This window comes from Aphanomyces astaci, assembly GCF_000520075.1.
Source record: "Aphanomyces astaci strain APO3 unplaced genomic scaffold supercont1.35, whole genome shotgun sequence".
In the NCBI taxonomy this organism is placed as follows: Eukaryota; Oomycota; class Saprolegniomycetes; order Saprolegniales; family Verrucalvaceae; genus Aphanomyces; species Aphanomyces astaci.
The window spans coordinates 372794-388873 of record NW_009798298.1 but is presented as its reverse complement, the minus strand read 5'-3'; the positions used below and the strand labels follow the sequence as shown (position 1 = coordinate 388873).

Genomic DNA, 16080 nt, shown 5'->3' with positions numbered 1-16080 from the left:
ACGATTTTACATACAAAAGTTTGTACAACGAATCGATCGATAGATTTGGCGAATTCGAAATTTGGGGTAAAAGGACAATAAAAAGCGTAAAGTTGTAATGACAGCAACGACGACGGCAAGACGACTACTGGAAGAAATCTTCGCGTCGAAGCGAGTCCAATGCGCCATTAGCCTCACGGGCGGTGGGGGCAACGTGTCTGGGGAGATGCTGGGAACATGTGGAGCGTCCAGTACGCTCTTGGAAGTGTCGCTTCCTTACTACCAGCAAAGTTTGGTCGAGTTCTTGAACTTGTCCCCGGACGTCGTCCAACGCGAGGTGCCGACTCGTTTCTCGTTCTCGAGCCAAGAGGTGTCGATTCTGATGGCAAAGAAGTCGCTGGAACGAGCTCGGGCGCTTGTGCCCCTGGACGATGCGGCCAAATGCGTCGGTACGATATATCCTCGTCGGGTCGTCGTTCCGTCCATGATCATCGTCCCTTAGGCATTGGATGCACGGCGGCGCTGGTGTCTCTGCAGCCGCGCCGAGGAAGCCACCGTGCATTCGTGACGTTGTGCTCTATCCATGGCACGTACAACTTCAATCTAAACATGCATAAAGGCGCGCGCAGTCGAAAAGAAGTACGCTGTTGGGTCATCCACCCGTTTTCGACATGTGTATCCATCACGTCATCAACATGATGGTGCTGCTGCTGCTACTGCTCTGTAGGAAGACGAATGTGTCGGGAACTTGATCGTGTTGGCCTTGGCGAAAGCAGCGCGCGTGGACGGTGCATCCCTCCAGACCGCCTTGACCGTCCATGAACTCGACACATTGACCGAACACGCAACGGAATTCGACGATTCGATTCCGTCTTCGTTAATGTCAACCAGTAGCAATAGCACCACCACCACCATCGCCTTGTTCCCCAACAACGTCATCCTGCGCGACATGCCGTGGAAGCACATGCTCGTACTGCCCGGCAGCTTCAACCCCGTGCACCAGGGCCACTTAGAGTTTGCATTGGCGGCGCAGCGCCTCCTTCAATCTATCGACAACAAGGTTGTGTACACACCGCTGTTTGAACTGTCGCTCCAGAACGCAGACAAGGGGGCATTGGCGGACGTGGCAGACCTCTCCCGCCGCGTCCGCGCCCTCGTGGACACGCATAACCAGCGCGTGGTGCTCACGAATGCTTCCTTGTTCGTGGACAAAGCTGCGCTGTTCCCTTCGTGTGTGTTTGCAGTCGGAGCCGACACCGCGGTCCGCCTTGTCGACCTAAAGTACTACGGCAACGACCCTGCCAAGCTGTGGCTGGCGCTGGCGACCATCTCGTCGCACAAGTGCCGGTTTGTCGTAGCTGGACGACTGGTAGAAGGGGCGTTTGTGTCCGCCCAAGACGCCGTCTCGAGGGTCCCCGCGCCCTTTGAGCACTTGTTTGTGCCTATCCCAGAGTCCACGTTTCGACTTGACATGTCTTCGACCCAACTTCGCCAGCAACAATCGAAACGAAATGCCCAAGTGTTGTAACGTTATAAAGGGAGGATTGCATACTGTACTACCCCGGTAGTTTGATAATGTCGAAATAAACACATATAGGCCCTGAGGAGCTGTGTTTTTTCTGCCCAATCAGAGAATTAGCAAGACGTAAATCAGGAAAATCTGTCTGGCTAGGGCCAGACAGATTCATGGGGTCACCATGCCCCATGAATGCCGCGGGCTTGGTCTAGGAGCGCATTGGCAGCGACTCTGAGTGGTAGTACTTTCTATTATTACACGCCAAATTGTCTGTTCTAGGTAGGAGATTCAATCTAACTACTATGAAAACTCTTTTTGACCAATCATATATAGCCATCTCAATAGGCAACATCCGTTAGCCAATCCGAGTGCTCCTTGGGTTTCCGAGGTGGGCTCCGTTGATTGGCCGATTGAAGATTTCCAACTTCAAATTGAAGTGACAAGATCGATTGTTCGTTCATTCTTGAACCAATCCAACACAACAAATCACTACCATGGGCGCGTTTATGACTAAAATGAAGTCCGTGCTAGATTCATTCTCAAACAAGCGGCGCCGCATCATCATGCTGGGCTTGGACGCTGCAGGGAAGACCACCATCTTGTACAAGCTCAAGCTCAACGAAACGCTGCACACACTGCCCACGATTGGGTTCAACGTCGAAACGTTCCAGTACAAGGCCATCGAGTTCACGGCATGGGACATTGGCGGGCAAGACAAGTTGCGGCCGCTCTGGAAGTACTACTACCAGAACACGGACGCGGTGATCTTTGTCGTGGACTCGAACGACAAGCATCGCATCCAACACGCAACAGACGAACTGCATCGCATGTTTGGGGAAGACGAACTCCGAGACTCGAAATTGCTCGTGTATGCCAACAAGCAAGACTTGCCCAACGCCATGTCTGCACCCGACATCGGAGCCAAAATGGACTTGCGATCTGTGACCAAGAACCCATGGTACATCCAGTCGTGTTCAGCGATCACCAACGACGGGCTCTTTGAGGGGCTGGAGTGGCTAAGCAAAGCACTCGAGTAGATGTGCACCCTGACTGCACTTGAGACACTATATAATTGATTAAACACAATACTACATAGTTTATACTAGTATGAGCGCGATTGTTGGTCACACATACGGTAGACGACTTCTCGTTCTCACTTTCACCAGTAAGATCCTTGGATACCGGATGAACCGGGTAGCAGAGAAAATTTGGGTTTCACAGCGCTTGTGATGCTCTTCGGGACTTGCGTTAACGTTAGCCCCCCCAATTGCTTTTGCGCAGCCCTCTTCCTCGCACTGCCAACCAAAATGACAGTGACACAAGAGACCTAGGTACTCTCAATTCTTATTGGTCATTCGTTACGACCACCGACGCGATTCGGTTATCCCATGCTACAGTACGTAGTACTGTAGCATGGGATAACGTAGTACTGGTACTATTACTACAATAGTAGATCGCACTTGCATTTAAGGGTTCAATGATGATAATGCTCAACAGATTGGTAGGCATGCTTTATACCAAGAAGTGCCGCATGATTATGCTTGGTCTAGACAATGCGGGCGAGTCTGCCATACTACTCAACAACCTCGCTCTACATAATCAGCCCCTACCTACTGAACCCCCTTCCCACCTTTGACTGCAGCATGTCAACGTTCCACCACAATTGCGTTCAATTCGATGCCTGGGACATCGGAAGACAAGACGCACATCGCCCGCCACCTATTGGAGTATCATTGCCAGCTTGTTGATGCCGTCATCTTCGTCATCGACTCGGTCGATAATCAGCGCATCGTCGAGGCGCGTGACGGATTCCACCAAGTTCTGGCACAAGCGACAACGTCAAGGTACTCGTATTTGTCAAAAACAAGATCTGCGCAGCGCAATGCCGTCGGCAGACATTGCGTTCAGGGTGGATTTGATAGCTGTGACCATAAAGTTACGACACGACCAGTCGTGTTTCTGTACGACGGCTTGAAGTGGCTAAGCAAGGCTATGAAATAAGGTGCTATCGTTAATCTATACTAGTACTAGATAACACATGTGCTGATTGTGTCAAGTTGCGCTGTGACGAGGTGACTGGACTTGCAGCAGACATTCCATGATGGTGAAGGATCCATCGTAAGTCGAAGAGTTACATTTTGCCGGTTTCGGACTATGAAATTGTAACGTTTACAAGTATCCCGTCCGTTTTATTGCAAGTGTTTCCCGAACATGTCGGGATATTATTGCAATCTTCGCCACCAAGTCGAGGGATACATGGGGGGAGTTTTCGCCAAGTGCCGCCTGCCCAGGTGCTTCAAGAACGTCCTCGATCGACTGTCTGGGAAAGCCAAGGCACGGAAGATCTACATGGTAGGTCTCGCCAACGCTGGGAAGACGTCCACCCTGTACAAATTCAAGTTCCACGAAGCCACGGCGACAGTTCCCACCATTGGATTCAACGTCGAGACGTTCAAGTACAACAAGATCCTGTTCACGGCGTGGGACTTTAGTGGTCGCGAGCAGCTTCGGGCCCTGTGGCGCTACTACTTCGACAACACCATCGCGGTATGACCAGTTCGACGAGGATACACGATTGATACTAGATATACTTCTTAGGTCATTTTTGTGGTGGATTCGACCAGTAAAGTTCTGTTGCAAGAAGCCGCGGAAGTGCTGCACGGGTTATTCCAAGTCGAAGAGCTGCACGACGTGCCCTTCTTGGTGCTTCTAAACAAACAAGACGTGGAGAATTGTATGAGTGTGGACGAACTCACGGACGGCCTTCGCCTTGGCTCGATCGTGTCCCATCGATGGCACGTGCAACCTTGCTCGGCGCATTCGGGCGAAGGGCTGTACGAAGGAATGGATTGGTTGTGTCGAGTTGTGGCGTAGGTTGTGTTGAATGCTAATGACATTGGGCTGCATGTTGGCGTCGCCGCAGCTGTTGTTGGCTCGCAGTTGCTATGAATTGTGACTCGTATGGCTTCATCCGCACCATCATAGATGCAGCCATCGACAGGATAGTTTTCACGTCTAACAGTAAAATTCTTTAACAGTAAACATACAGTGGCGGGCTACGCGGTAGTATTTCGTAATGTGTTGATACTCCGGAATAACCGGTACCGAATATATCTGACACGACCAAATGTGAAGTCGAATCGGCAGAAGCATATAGCCAATCAGATTGCAGGAAATCATCAGTTCACCCAATCAGCAGCTAATTATTGTATGACTTCAATTACAGTCGTGTGATAAGTATCACCGCACACAAAATCCAAATTTGGCTGAAAGGACAATAATTATACTACGCAAAGAATGTGTGTGAGCACTAGAAAACCTACCAGTGATACTGCCCTCTAGCAGAATGACGAGTTCAAGATACATTGGTATGGGATAACTTATTACTACGAAGTAATAATTACTGTAGACTCATGAACATGCCAACATACTAGGACATTGGCCAATATTAGAGCGAATTAGCAAGTACTGTAGATTTACAGTAGTTAACTTTGAAATCCATTGTGGACTCAGTGTCAACGACAAATACCTCGAATTGACATTCTAAAAAAGACAAAAAAATACAGTTGTGTTGACTTTTGATTCTATAAAATGGTACTAGTATTATAAATACCTAATAATATAATACAATTTGCCATCCCTGTTTAGTTCGATCTATATTATTATTGCTGTAATGAATTATATTAACTTGACATATGTAAAGGAGGGGCTTTTTGTATGAGTTTTTCGAACTGGAAGTTTCTATTGGGTTTCGATATTTGGGCAGGAAGTGCGGAGGGTGGCAGCCTTTTTTCACTTTTGAAATTGCCGTCGACGTCGACGACAGAAAGGATGGACTACCGCAAATCCAAGCACACGATCATCCTTGTGCAGTACACGGAGGACCCGAACTCCCGCACGTACCTCGACTTCGAGTCCGTGAACAGCGCCATGGACGGCGTGGTCAAGATGTACGAAGCCAAGCTCAAGCAGCTCAACCCCAACCGACGCAACATTACGTATGACATTCAAGACCTGTACAACTACATTGACTCCCTCGCCGACCTGAGCACCCTTGTGTACGTCTTCCTCTCTTCTCCTCTCAACGACGAGCGTGTGTTCTGTCTTGGTTCAGATCTCATGATGTCGTACTGCAGGCTGGATTTGGAAACGCGAACATACCTTCCCTGTGGCAAGGAATGGATGAAGAAGAAGATCTTCCAAGTACTCCGAAACCAAGCCCAATAAACCAGCGTGTATATTCAATTTTGATCTCTCTACATTGTATCCATCGTAGACTTCTTGCGCAATGACAGATTAAGCGTATCTGATGGATGTCGTCGCTCCGCTTCCTCGAAATCGATTTCTGGCCGTCGCAGCAATGTCCCTTCATAGACATTGATGTGATTGAAATGATAGCTCTCAAGGAGCTTCATCTACACCATTCGCGAAGGTCATGCTGATAGCATCGTCCATTGCGTCCCGCATCGCTCGTTACATATTTTGCTGCTTTCGTGAAAAATAGAAATATATTGCGGGAAAATATTGATGTGTATACGGAAATCCGGATAACTTGCTTTGTGTTCCATTTTCCCACTCCATTTTCGACAACCGCCACGGAGGGAAAAGTATGGCCGATGCGTCGAGCGACCCCGCAGGTCAACAGGAGTACATCAAGTTGATCAGTGCCGAAGGCCACGAGTTCTACATTGCGCGGAAGTGCGCCATGGTGTCCGGCACAATCAAGGCTATGCTCACGGGTCACTTCATTGAAAGCAAGGGTGAAATTCGCTTCCAAGACATCGGCGCGTCGATCCTGGAAAAGGTCATTCAATACATGTACTACAAGAAACGATACTCCAACAGCAATGCGCGCATCCCCGACTTTGTCATCGAGCCTGAAATCGCGCTCGAGTTGCTCATGGCGGCCAACTACTTAGATTGTTAACCTGTGTGAGTAAATCATCGCTCACAAACATGTACCTCCTTTCCACTCAAGCAAAGCACAATGGTCGCACCGGGATCCTTCATTACGAGTGGAGACCACATTGCTCGTTGCTGCCGCCACTTGGTGGCAGGCGGCAGTTCTCAAACCATGTTCCTGTGCTTCCGGTCATGTTGATTCATTGGTTACGACACACGCATTTTGTCCAATGGCATGTCGTGCCTTTTCACCACCATATCATAAAAGATCTTGTGCGCAACAGTCACAGGACATGTCAGGCCTTCGCAGCATGGAGACGACGCACAAGAGCACCGTAAGCCGATGCATCGGATGTGCAATGTGCGCAGGATGAAGACATAGGTTGTCTAACCTCGTTGCGTAGTTGGTGCTTCGGTGCAAAGTTGTTGTGGTGGGAGATGGCGCCGTGGGCAAGACGGCGTTGTTGCAGTCTTTCAAGAGCAACGGACACGAGTACCCAAAGAATTACGTCATGGTACATTATATATACCAACACTAGTACTGCTACATGAGTCTCATGCATGTATTATCTATCTCGACACTTCTATGACGTGTCGTTCTTCGTAGACATCCAATGCCGAATTGGTAGTCAAACCTGTGCCGATTCCCGATACGAATGTCCTCGTGGAGCTGTACCTGTACGACTGCCCAGGGCAAAGTATCTTCAACCAACGCGAGTTTGGCTCCGTGCATGTACATACATGAACTACATGCGCCGACTATATGTACACTCCTCACGGCACGCAGTTTGAAGGCGCGTCCATGATCATGTTGGTCTTTGACGTAAACAGCAAAGAGTCGTTCAAGTCGTGCACGAAATGGTACCAAGATGTGGCCAAACCGTCCTCCAACCATACCCTTCCAGGTGGGTTCACGAAGCCGCTTGTACACGGAAAACACATGAGCATATTCGAAATAGGGGTACTTGTGGGCAACAAGTCGGACAACAAGGAAGGCAACCGGGACGCGATTTCCCAGAAAGAAGCCGAAGAATTCGCCGACCAAAACAACTTGAAGTACTATGAATGCTCCGCGGTACGTAGTACAGCATGGCGACTACATAGCTAATCGATCAGCCCTCTCACATCACCCTCCTAGCGCCTCGGAACAGGGGTCGACGTGCCCTTTGTGCATCTGGCCAATGCGTTCAAGCAAAAGTACGACGACTTTGCCGAGCGCGCCGAGAATAATTGACCTTGAACATTCATAAAGATCAAAAACAATCCACAAATGAATCAAATATTAAAACACACAGGGCCTTTGAAAATGGATGCCTCAACACCCTCGTGTGTCTTTGTGTTTTGACACTCAGTTCATTGGTGTTCTACGATGTTGCGGCAAGTTGCGCGACAAGCCAAGGGCTGCGTGCGGCGATTCTCGTCAAAGGAGAGCACTCCTCCTCATGTGAACACATCCAACACGGGGGTACGTACGTGCATCGAGCCTTCCATGTCTCGGCTGGATGCTCACTCGTACGATAGCCGATTACGTGGGCTAGCATGGCGCTGGCTGGCGCGATCGGCGCCGGTGCGTTGGCGTATTACCACACCGAGAAAGAGCGACTGCAAACCCAGACGACAGGTAAAGTCACGTCCGTGGGGAAGCCTCTCTTGGGCGGGCCGTGGACGTTGGTCGACTGCGAGTCTGGGTCGTGTGTCACGGACGCGTCTTTCCACGGCAAGCATACGCTGCTGTACTTTGGATTCACGCACTGCCCTGACATTTGTCCGAACGAGCTGGTGCGCTTAGGCGACGGTAGGAGGATGCGTTTCTGCATGTTCCTGCCCGAGTACAGTATGCGATTCTAATGGGAGCGTGATGTCAGTGCTGGACAAAATCCCAAACGTCGACATTGAACCGCTCTTCATCACGGTCGACCCAGCGCGAGACACAGTGCAGCAGATGGAAGCGTACAAGAAGGACTTCCATCCGAAGCTGCGCATGCTCACGGGCACCCCCGATCAAGTGAAGGACGTGACCAAGGCGTACCGCGTGTACTTCACCAAGGCCGACGAGTCCGACGTCGATGACGACGGCGAGGACGACGAAGAGTACCTGGTCGACCACTCCATCGTCATGTACCTCATCAGTCCCAGTGGTGAATTCCTCGATTTCTTCACGCAATCTGCCCGCGTGGACGACATCGTCAAGAAGATCACTGCGTTGACGCAATGAAGAGGAGGGGTCGTCAATTGCACAATAAATGCATTAGTATTATATGGCTCCTTCCGTACTTAGCGGTAGAGCTGTTCCACAGACAAGTTGTGCGCGATTTCAAACTCCCACTTGTCGCCGTTCGCAAGCAACTTGGCCTTGTCATAGAGCAACTCTTCGTGCGTTTCGGTCGCGAATTCAAAGTTCGGCCCTTCCACGATCGCGTCCACGGGGCACGCTTCTTGGCAGAACCCGCAGTAGATGCACTTGGTCATGTCAATGTCGTAGCGGGTCGTACGGCGTGCGCCATCTTCGCGCGGCTCGGCTTCGATCGTGATCGCTTGCGCGGGGCAGATCGCTTCGCACAACTTGCACGCAATGCAGCGTTCTTCGCCGCTGGGGTATCGGCGCAACGCATGTTCGCCGCGGAAGCGGGGAGACAACTGACCCTTTTCGAACGGGTAGTTGATCGTCGACTTTCTCTGGGTGTGGATTTCCCAAGCCAACCAGGTCGCACGCGCAATCTCCCCCAAGAAGAAAAGGTTCGCCGCCTTGTCCACGACTTCATTGAAGGTGGGCTTCTTTACAGAAGAGTCCGTCGAGAACGACGCACACGTCACCGCACGCATCGACGGAGCGCGGGCGGCTGCGCCGCGGGCCACAGCTCGAGTCAGCATCTTGCTCAAAACGAAGTCCTGCTCAGTCAGTGGTCGAGATCAAATGAGCACTCTCTACGGAATTTGATTGGCTAAAATATAACTTTTCTGAAATACCAGCCAATCACAGAGCGTTTTCTGCCCAAAGATCACAAAAAATATAAATAAAATTTGCTTGCTGGAATGTATGGCCAACCCAAATAAATAACACAAGTGTCGATCTTGACAATTTGCGATTTTGCGATGGCCGCTGGTACGATGAAGTTGACGTTCCATGACACGACCAACGCTCCCCTAGGAGATCCGACGAGCCCGTTCGTTGTGGCGACCTTGTGCGTCCTTGCATCGTCATGTATCTACGTGCTTCAAAGCCGCCGCCGCAAGCAACCCAGCGCTGTGGACCTCACCACGTTCCAACTGGAGGACATTACGAAAGCGATGGATTCGGAGCTTTGTGTCGTGGGGACCTTTCCTGGCAGCCCCGACAAGGTGCTTTTAGTTCTCCAGAAGCAGAAGTTCGGTCGCGGGGATGCCCTTGGGTTGATCCATGGGTTAACGTTGCGACGCACTCATGAGAACGATGTGTACTCGAACCATATTGGCGTGCTGTCGGGCGACAACGATGCGCTTCGGGTACGTCAGAGCAACAGACCCCTGCCGATCTCATCACCATTGTCCGTAGGTGACCATGATCTATCCCGCGACCGCCGCCCACATTGCCAAGCACACGGAACAACGCTTCTACATGGCGGTGGAAACCCAAGCAGTGTACGAGGACATCACGTTGCCCTACATTGAGAGCATCCCCACTGACAAAATCCAATGGGTGTACAACATCCTCGAACGGTACTACCGCTACTCGATATATCGACCACGATATGGTGATGTTGATCTGGCATTAGGACGAGCGAAACCGAAAAGCTCTTGTTGGAAGATCGAGATGCGAAAACCGGTTTTGTGTTGCTACCCGACACAAAATGGAACGCGCCATATCACGTACGATATATATTGTCCTTTTACCCTTTGGTGCGGATTCTTTGCCAAATTTATCGACCGATTTTTTGTACGGCCTTTTGTATGTAAAGATTGCCCAGTTTCACACTAATTTAATTCAACACACTAATTCGAAGATGAATCGGTCGAAGAGTGGATTTGATTGGCTACTTGATTCTGGGTTTTGATTGGTCAATCGATTGTCTGCCGATGTATTTGGTGATTCTGCTCATTCGATTGAGCAATCACTGCAATTTCGAATCGACAATATATATGACATTACCATGTCGTTAACGTCTCTTTTGTATTTCGTAGGTGGAGGGTTTGTACTGTTTAGCGATCGTGATGGATCGCTCGATTCGATCGGTGCGGGATTTGCGGGCGTCGCATGTCCCGTTGCTTGAAAATCTGCGGTAGTTTCGCACGAACGACGACAGAAACGTGAGTGTATGTATGCTGTAGGGCCAAAGGCTTGGCGCTAATTTGGGAAAAGTATGGCGTGGCCGCAAGCAGCATTCGGTGTTTTGTGCATTACCAACCGTCGTACTACCATTTCCATGTGCATTTCACCCACGTCAAAGTGGCGTTTGGTACGTGAGTGATGACGTGATCACGATAACGTCATGTGACGGCAGGCATTTCCGTGGGCAAGGCCATCTTGATCGAAGACATTTTGTTCAACTTGTCGGTGCAAAGCGACTATTACGAACGCGCGACCTTGTCGTATCTGGTGGGATCGTCTCAGCACGGCGCGTTTTTCCAATCGCTTGTGAACGCTAACGTCATCACGTTGTAAAGCGCTCATGATGATACTATCACACTCCGGCGTAATCAGTAATGTTATTGGTCATTTGATTTCAAAATGGACAATCGACGGACCCAAGTAGCCAATGAAATGTTCGAAAAAAGACGTTCGACCAATCAAATTGCACGTGGGTGTATTCGGTGGTGCATTGCCAATCTTTCTCTATTTCACAAAGAGTTCAACATTGCATCGGACGATGATATTTCAGGAGGATTGGACGAAATACCAAATTTAGCTTGAAAGCACAATATGGGAGTCTTTTTTATTGATAACGTCATGTGGATAACATCATTCGAGCTCGTCAATGAAACACAAAGTACGACTGGTCAGCGTTGTTCTGTAACGCTGAAGATCCAAACAAACGCTCCCAAATGCCCAGAGAGTTGCTGGCAGGCCGTTCCTTGGTTACCGCGGGTCGCCCTATTTGGTTCAAGGCTCGAGAATCGGGAACCCCCTTCACATGCACTAGTGTTGTCGTCGTCGGTGGCGTGGCTGGCATGTGGTGACAAGTTGTGGACAAAGTTGCTGCTTCCACCGTGTTAGAAACACTCGAGAGGCCACGACTTGCTTGGTAAGACTGCACCATGTCCCGTGCGACAGAAGACTTTGGTGGAGGGACCGCCATTCCGCTGGACGAGCAGTACGAAGAATGCATGTCGCTGTCGTCTACTACGAGGATGATCTGCGACAGTGGGGTGATGGCCGCTTGACCGGCGGTGGTTGCGATGTTCGACAGCATCGTGCCCAGGGAGGTGCCTGGCGCAATGGAGTATGACGTTGTGGACAGCGCGATGTGGGGAGGGAGGTCGCGCAGGTGGTTGGCGACAAACCCCATCATCGCATCAAAGTCCGACCGGCGGAGGGTCACATGGTCGTTTTTCTCTTGATGCTGGCCATTTACGTCCGTCACTTCCGAAAAGTAGTCGCGCGCTGCGTTGCTGAGCAAGTTGTCGTCCTGGACGTTGACGGCGACGTCGCCGCGGCTGGTGTACAGGACTGTCGACAACGGAGGAGAAGACGCCGTCGGATGCGATGGCCGGGACGGCGCAGGGAAACGGACATGGGTGTCACCGGTGACATCTATCCGTGCCGCGGATATGACAGACACGGGACCATTGCTGTATGTGGGGGTGATGTCCTCGCTGTCGTCGTCGGCGGCAACGTCCTGCTGCTCTTGCACACAACACTTGTACCACCCATACAACGCATACAGCGACGGGATCACCAGAGCCACGGCGGTGACTCCCCTGCCGCCCATGGTCATGCTCTCAAGCTACGTTGGTCAAACGTAGGATTGCGATGGTGTGGCATCGCGCTAGTGGATGGCGCTACGCTTCTGCAAATACAAACCTGTCAACACATGTTGCAATAATAATACTTTACAATGACAATTGTATACTTGGATATTGTATGAGATTAACTGTTTAAAACAATAAGCCTGCCAGCAAGGACAAAGTGTAACTGTCGACATCAGTCCAGCCCGCAGCGGATCGGTACATCAGTCGTCGACGTCTTCGCCTCGCCTCCGCGCAAGTTTCTTGCGATACGTGATGCTCCATGTCTCGGCCCGCTCGCGGTCGAGCTTGGTGACACAACTAAAGTCGAGTTCAAGGAGCGACGGGATGTGGTAGATGGTGTAGTTGCGGTAGTGCTTCTTCTCTTCCACGGGGTTACCATGCAAAGTCAAGTGCCGGAGCTTCGTGAGGACCGCAAGACCGTCAATGTCCGTGTACTTGCACAGCTCGTTGGCATGCAAATGCACGGTCGTGAGCTCCAAGTAGGGCAGAAACGAGCTCGCGCGAAGGCTTTCGATGGCATTGCCGCTCAGGTCGATCCATTGCAGTCGAGCAGGTGTGACGAAGACGGCGTCGAGGGCTTTGTCCAAGTCATCGATGTGGGTCAGCGAGTTGTTGTTCAGTCGAATCGACACAGGGGGCTTGAATGGAGTGCGTGGAGACGACCCCGTCGTGGCGGCGTCCATGGCGACTGGAAGCGGCGCAATCTATCTCAGGTGCGATGAGATTTGTGTAGAGGACAACATACGTACCGCCACGCCAGCATTTTCAGCCTTCTTCCTTCCTGACACAGGCTCTTCCTTGAGAATGTCTACCTCCATAGTAATGTCTTAAAGAAGTGTTCGTCCAGACGATTCAGTCACCGTACCCAAAATAAACGATAAGTTCATGAACGAGTAGTCCAACGGAATGTCCGGTACGGTTGATGCGATGTCCTTGATGGAAGGTTTCTTCGGTGACAAGCGCGTTGGGGACCCCGCCGCCGGCGCTCGCGTGGGTGACGGCGGCGTTCGCTCCATCGACGGCCCTTTCGCTGCTGGTTGTTCTTGCAACCTTTGGGGCGAAACGTCGCGATATTTGATTGGTTCCCACTCTACCAATCATATCATTCGATATAGCAATGATTTCTAACCGTTAGAGCCACATGGATTCGATTACGGCTCAGTATGGCGGTCGTCTCATGGTTCCTGCGACCTCTGTCGAGCATGAAGGAAGGGAGTGCGTTTCCGTGCTCACATACAACGTGATGCGCCAGATGCACGCCACGCCCGACTACAAGCCGTACTGCGACCCTGCCGTCCTCACCGCGACCAAGCGCAAGGAGCAGATCTTCCAGTCCGACATCTACAACCTCAGGTAGTTGCAACTGACCACCACATCACTGTTGTAGGGAACTCTTGAGTTACAACGCCGACGTTCTGTGCCTCCAAGAAGTCGACGACTTTACGCTGTGGTGGGTCCCGCGGCTGAATGAGGCTGGCTACGACAGCGTGTACCATCAACGCACCGGCCATTTTGACGACGGGCTTGTCATTGCGTTCCGCCGCATGTACTTTCAGATCTTCCACACGTTGCGACTCGACCTCAATGACCTTTGCAACGACCCGAGCGTCACCGCCAACTTCGCCGCCAAGCTCCAGCAAGACAACGTGGCGTTGGTTGTTGCGCTGCAGCCGTGGGAGCAGTGTCAGTTTCCCAGCGCCCTCTGTGTGGGTACAGCAACCGTTTCCCTCGTTTTAAGAACCACGTTCATTGCAACATGCCCTAGCCAACGTCCAACTGGCCAGCCATCCCGACCTCGACCTCGTCCGGCAACACCAACTGGCCTACTTATGTCCTCAAATCGAAGCGTTCAATGCCGATTTCCACCTGCCCATCGTCGTCGCTGGCTCGTTCAACGCCACTCCTATGAGCCATGTGTATCATACCATGCGCACAGGGAGGCCACGACCCGCGCCAGAGCCGCCCGCCCGGATGAGCCCCCCGAAGGCGTCGGATCCGAGCACCAGCACTATTACCCTGTCTTGGGATGTTGCGGTCTCCTCTGTACGGGGATCTTACTCAATACAAATTGAGCGTGATGACGTTATCTATATGTGGTTAGCATGGACCAATTCTTGGCTACCGTTTCGTTCGCCGAGTGAACGGCAGCACCACCGTCGGCTTCACGCACGAGATCGAGCTAGATGACCCAGCCCAAGTCGAGTTCAAAGTCACAATGTTAAGCGCTGGCAACACGTACGAGTTTCGTATTGCCGCGAGGAATGCCGCGGGATGGAGCGAGTACAGTCTCCCGTCGCAGCCACTGCAAACCGTCCAGGTGGATGCAAGTCGTTGGGGTTTCTGTACTTGACGGTTAACATGTTACCAGTCACAACGGACAAGACAAGATCTATTGAAACCACCACTGGTGCTGCTTCCCCTACTTGGAATGCCTCCAATAGCCATTTCCCCCTTCAAGGTATACAGTCTGATTAGACATACGTGGCCATAGTTTTGGTGGTAGGTGTCATACAACTCTGGGAAGACGCCTCGGTTCACGGACGGCCAGATCCGGACGGACATCTGTCCACGCCCTAGCCACTTGATTCCGTTCCCAAAGGGGGACCCCTACGATTCGGTGCATGTACGGGGCGACCGGGAGGCCAAACTGGTGCACTTTGAAGTATTTGACAGCGCCTACGCTCAGTACTACAACGGCGGCGAGCCGGACTTTACCTACTCTGACCACGTCTTCACGGGCACGGTGGACTACATTTTTTACTCGAAAAAGGTAAAGTCAATAAGCCTTCTATGTGAGACAATGTGGTGACGCAAATGCGACAGGAATTGGCCGCCGTGGCACTGCTGTCGCTGCCTCCACTGGAATCCCTGGTTGGCGAAGACGCGAGGGAGCCAGTGAGCGTGCCGGATGCTGGTTAGTTACTCGGCCTTGGGGGAAAGAAGTGTGTTGCTTATGGTGGGCTAGACTATGCAAGCTACGCACCGGAGCGATGGCACGGCTGCGCAGGCGATGCCACGTCATCGTCACCAAGACGACAAGGTGGCCATCGAAAAGGTCCCCTTTACATGGGCGAATGGTCACCAGACGTGTTGCAGGTTCCGAACCCACGAAGGCAGCACCATTGGCTTCCAAATCAAACGTTTTCGTCGGATCATGTAGCTCTTATGGCGAAGATTGCATTCCGCGCCGAAGAGTTGGCCGTGGCATGGAACTAGATTCACACGAACGAAAAACTATGACAGAAGGCAGTATGCATCAACGTAATATAAACGTGATTACAAGTCCGATATGGCCAATGGCAGAGCGCACGGGAGTAGCTGCAGCGTGGGAGGTGCGGTTAAGGTGGTGTCGGCTTGTCGGGCGGTGTACCCACTCAGAGGCGGCACGGCTTGGCCCTTCTCGCACGCTACGTTGTCTTCGTGATGGTTGCGGTACGGGTCGCAGCGGAACATGACATCCGGTGGCCACGACGCGAAGTTCGCGAACGACCAGTAGCCCTGGTGCCGAAAGAGGCGGTAATCGTGTGTTGCGAGATCGTCGCCATCTTGGTCTGTGCGGGTGAACACTGGCACATCGTCGGATCGAAGGGACTCTTCCACTTGGTACACGCCATTCAGTGAGGCATCGCTGGATGAGCAGACATAGATTGTGCGGAGGGACGGCGGCGTCACCGTTCCAAGCTGCTGCGCCGTCGCCATGGCCACCATCATGATCAATGTCCAAGCCAACACCATGG

The 16080-nt window shown here is 51.6% G+C and overlaps 13 protein-coding genes across 19 annotated transcripts; 9 read left to right on the top strand and 4 right to left on the bottom strand.

The window, feature by feature from the left end:
* Positions 1 to 61: 61 nt before the first annotated feature.
* On the top strand, positions 62 to 1583 carry H257_11705 (hypothetical protein). Its single transcript, XM_009838710.1, has 3 exons — positions 62 to 428; positions 482 to 618; positions 707 to 1583. Exons 1-3 carry the CDS (start codon positions 98 to 100, stop codon positions 1505 to 1507), a joined length of 1269 nt encoding a protein of 422 aa, XP_009837012.1. The 5' UTR covers positions 62 to 97; the 3' UTR covers positions 1508 to 1583.
* Positions 1584 to 1966: 383 nt separating this feature from the next.
* Positions 1967 to 2598, top strand: H257_11704 (hypothetical protein). The gene has a single exon (XM_009838709.1). It carries the CDS (start codon positions 1990 to 1992, stop codon positions 2530 to 2532), a length of 543 nt encoding a protein of 180 aa, XP_009837011.1. The 5' UTR covers positions 1967 to 1989; the 3' UTR covers positions 2533 to 2598.
* Positions 2599 to 3751: 1153 nt separating this feature from the next.
* H257_11703 (hypothetical protein) lies at positions 3752 to 4369 on the top strand (the record flags this gene model as incomplete). Its single annotated transcript, XM_009838708.1, has 2 exons — positions 3752 to 4042; positions 4094 to 4369. The coding sequence occupies 2 exons, from the start codon at positions 3752 to 3754 to the stop codon at positions 4367 to 4369; spliced, it is 567 nt and encodes a 188-aa protein (XP_009837010.1).
* An 888-nt stretch (positions 4370 to 5257) lies between these two features.
* Positions 5258 to 6035, top strand: H257_11702. Of its 2 annotated transcripts, XM_009838707.1 has the most exons (3): positions 5327 to 5553; positions 5632 to 5698; positions 5772 to 6034. In XM_009838707.1, the coding sequence occupies exons 1-3, from the start codon at positions 5327 to 5329 to the stop codon at positions 5793 to 5795; spliced, it is 318 nt and encodes a 105-aa protein (XP_009837009.1). In that variant the 3' UTR covers positions 5796 to 6034. The 2 variants fall into 2 exon arrangements, with proteins under 2 accessions (XP_009837008.1, XP_009837009.1); XM_009838706.1 differs by having other exon boundaries at positions 5258 to 5553; positions 5632 to 6035.
* A 37-nt stretch (positions 6036 to 6072) lies between these two features.
* H257_11701 (hypothetical protein) lies at positions 6073 to 6477 on the top strand. The gene has a single exon (XM_009838705.1). It carries the CDS (start codon positions 6105 to 6107, stop codon positions 6420 to 6422), a length of 318 nt encoding a protein of 105 aa, XP_009837007.1. The 5' UTR covers positions 6073 to 6104; the 3' UTR covers positions 6423 to 6477.
* Positions 6478 to 6690: 213 nt separating this feature from the next.
* Positions 6691 to 7631, top strand: H257_11700 (hypothetical protein; the record flags this gene model as incomplete). The annotated part of the gene is made up of 6 exons (XM_009838704.1): positions 6691 to 6732; positions 6802 to 6912; positions 7005 to 7130; positions 7185 to 7302; positions 7357 to 7472; positions 7536 to 7631. 6 exons carry the CDS (start codon positions 6691 to 6693, stop codon positions 7629 to 7631), a joined length of 609 nt encoding a protein of 202 aa, XP_009837006.1.
* Positions 7632 to 7766: 135 nt separating this feature from the next.
* Positions 7767 to 8612, top strand: H257_11699 (hypothetical protein; the record flags this gene model as incomplete). The annotated part of the gene is made up of 3 exons (XM_009838703.1): positions 7767 to 7862; positions 7919 to 8192; positions 8263 to 8612. 3 exons carry the CDS (start codon positions 7767 to 7769, stop codon positions 8610 to 8612), a joined length of 720 nt encoding a protein of 239 aa, XP_009837005.1.
* Positions 8613 to 8622: 10 nt separating this feature from the next.
* On the bottom strand, positions 8623 to 9294 carry H257_11698 (NADH dehydrogenase [ubiquinone] iron-sulfur protein 8, mitochondrial). Its single transcript, XM_009838702.1, has one exon. The coding sequence runs from the start codon at positions 9266 to 9268 to the stop codon at positions 8672 to 8674; it is 597 nt and encodes a 198-aa protein (XP_009837004.1). The 5' UTR covers positions 9269 to 9294; the 3' UTR covers positions 8623 to 8671.
* A 175-nt stretch (positions 9295 to 9469) lies between these two features.
* Positions 9470 to 11233, top strand: H257_11697 (hypothetical protein). Of its 5 annotated transcripts, XM_009838698.1 has the most exons (7): positions 9470 to 9500; positions 9546 to 9880; positions 9930 to 10093; positions 10150 to 10243; positions 10556 to 10653; positions 10703 to 10830; positions 10876 to 11233. In XM_009838698.1, exons 1-7 carry the CDS (start codon positions 9491 to 9493, stop codon positions 11034 to 11036), a joined length of 990 nt encoding a protein of 329 aa, XP_009837000.1. In that variant the 5' UTR covers positions 9470 to 9490; the 3' UTR covers positions 11037 to 11233. The 5 variants fall into 5 exon arrangements, with proteins under 5 accessions (XP_009837000.1, XP_009837001.1, XP_009836999.1 ...); XM_009838699.1 differs by having other exon boundaries at positions 10703 to 11233; XM_009838697.1 differs by having other exon boundaries at positions 9494 to 9880.
* On the bottom strand, positions 11187 to 12384 carry H257_11696 (hypothetical protein). The gene is made up of 2 exons (XM_009838696.1): positions 11272 to 12384; positions 11187 to 11207 (listed from the first exon to the last, which is right to left on the bottom strand). The coding sequence occupies exon 1, from the start codon at positions 12307 to 12309 to the stop codon at positions 11347 to 11349; it is 963 nt and encodes a 320-aa protein (XP_009836998.1). The 5' UTR covers positions 12310 to 12384; the 3' UTR covers positions 11187 to 11207; positions 11272 to 11346.
* A 46-nt stretch (positions 12385 to 12430) lies between these two features.
* H257_11695 lies at positions 12431 to 13439 on the bottom strand. Of its 2 annotated transcripts, XM_009838694.1 has the most exons (3): positions 13209 to 13439; positions 13093 to 13151; positions 12431 to 13047 (listed from the first exon to the last, which is right to left on the bottom strand). In XM_009838694.1, the coding sequence occupies exons 1-3, from the start codon at positions 13357 to 13359 to the stop codon at positions 12544 to 12546; spliced, it is 714 nt and encodes a 237-aa protein (XP_009836996.1). In that variant the 5' UTR covers positions 13360 to 13439; the 3' UTR covers positions 12431 to 12543. The 2 variants fall into 2 exon arrangements, with proteins under 2 accessions (XP_009836996.1, XP_009836997.1); XM_009838695.1 differs by lacking the exon at positions 13209 to 13439 and having other exon boundaries at positions 13093 to 13208.
* A 45-nt stretch (positions 13440 to 13484) lies between these two features.
* On the top strand, positions 13485 to 15559 carry H257_11694 (hypothetical protein; the record flags this gene model as incomplete). Its single annotated transcript, XM_009838693.1, has 8 exons — positions 13485 to 13675; positions 13731 to 14053; positions 14109 to 14386; positions 14445 to 14660; positions 14712 to 14801; positions 14847 to 15113; positions 15167 to 15257; positions 15309 to 15559. The coding sequence occupies 8 exons, from the start codon at positions 13485 to 13487 to the stop codon at positions 15557 to 15559; spliced, it is 1707 nt and encodes a 568-aa protein (XP_009836995.1).
* Positions 15560 to 15619: 60 nt separating this feature from the next.
* On the bottom strand, positions 15620 to 16054 carry H257_11693 (hypothetical protein; the record flags this gene model as incomplete). Its single annotated transcript, XM_009838692.1, has 1 exon — positions 15620 to 16054. One exon carries the CDS (start codon positions 16052 to 16054, stop codon positions 15620 to 15622), a length of 435 nt encoding a protein of 144 aa, XP_009836994.1.
* Between the last annotated feature and the right edge of the window lie 26 nt (positions 16055 to 16080).

Excerpts from the sequence above, each read along its gene's own strand:
- H257_11704 (XM_009838709.1), top strand. The coding sequence starts at position 1,990 with ATGGGCGCGTTTATGACTAAAATGAAGTCCGTGCTAGATTCATTCTCA.
- H257_11705 (XM_009838710.1), top strand. The coding sequence starts at position 98 with ATGACAGCAACGACGACGGCAAGACGACTACTGGAAGAAATCTTCGCG. Across the intron at positions 429-481 it reads CGATGCGGCCAAATGCGTCG|GCATTGGATGCACGGCGGCG; the intron begins GTACGATATATC and ends ATCGTCCCTTAG. Across the intron at positions 619-706 it reads GCGCGCGCAGTCGAAAAGAA|GAAGACGAATGTGTCGGGAA; the intron begins GTACGCTGTTGG and ends ACTGCTCTGTAG.
- H257_11698 (XM_009838702.1), bottom strand. The coding sequence starts at position 9,268 with ATGCTGACTCGAGCTGTGGCCCGCGGCGCAGCCGCCCGCGCTCCGTCG.
- H257_11695 (XM_009838694.1), bottom strand. The coding sequence starts at position 13,359 with ATGGAGCGAACGCCGCCGTCACCCACGCGAGCGCCGGCGGCGGGGTCC. Across the intron at positions 13,152-13,208 it reads GAACTTATCGTTTATTTTGG|ACATTCTCAAGGAAGAGCCT; the intron begins GTACGGTGACTG and ends CTATGGAGGTAG. Across the intron at positions 13,048-13,092 it reads CTGAAAATGCTGGCGTGGCG|ATTGCGCCGCTTCCAGTCGC; the intron begins GTACGTATGTTG and ends CACCTGAGATAG.
- H257_11697 (XM_009838697.1), top strand. The coding sequence starts at position 9,506 with ATGAAGTTGACGTTCCATGACACGACCAACGCTCCCCTAGGAGATCCG. Across the intron at positions 9,881-9,929 it reads GCGACAACGATGCGCTTCGG|GTGACCATGATCTATCCCGC; the intron begins GTACGTCAGAGC and ends CATTGTCCGTAG. Across the intron at positions 10,244-10,555 it reads AATGGAACGCGCCATATCAC|GTGGAGGGTTTGTACTGTTT; the intron begins GTACGATATATA and ends TGTATTTCGTAG.
- H257_11701 (XM_009838705.1), top strand. The coding sequence starts at position 6,105 with ATGGCCGATGCGTCGAGCGACCCCGCAGGTCAACAGGAGTACATCAAG.
- H257_11696 (XM_009838696.1), bottom strand. The coding sequence starts at position 12,309 with ATGACCATGGGCGGCAGGGGAGTCACCGCCGTGGCTCTGGTGATCCCG.
- H257_11702 (XM_009838706.1), top strand. The coding sequence starts at position 5,327 with ATGGACTACCGCAAATCCAAGCACACGATCATCCTTGTGCAGTACACG. Across the intron at positions 5,554-5,631 it reads GCCGACCTGAGCACCCTTGT|GCTGGATTTGGAAACGCGAA; the intron begins GTACGTCTTCCT and ends GTCGTACTGCAG.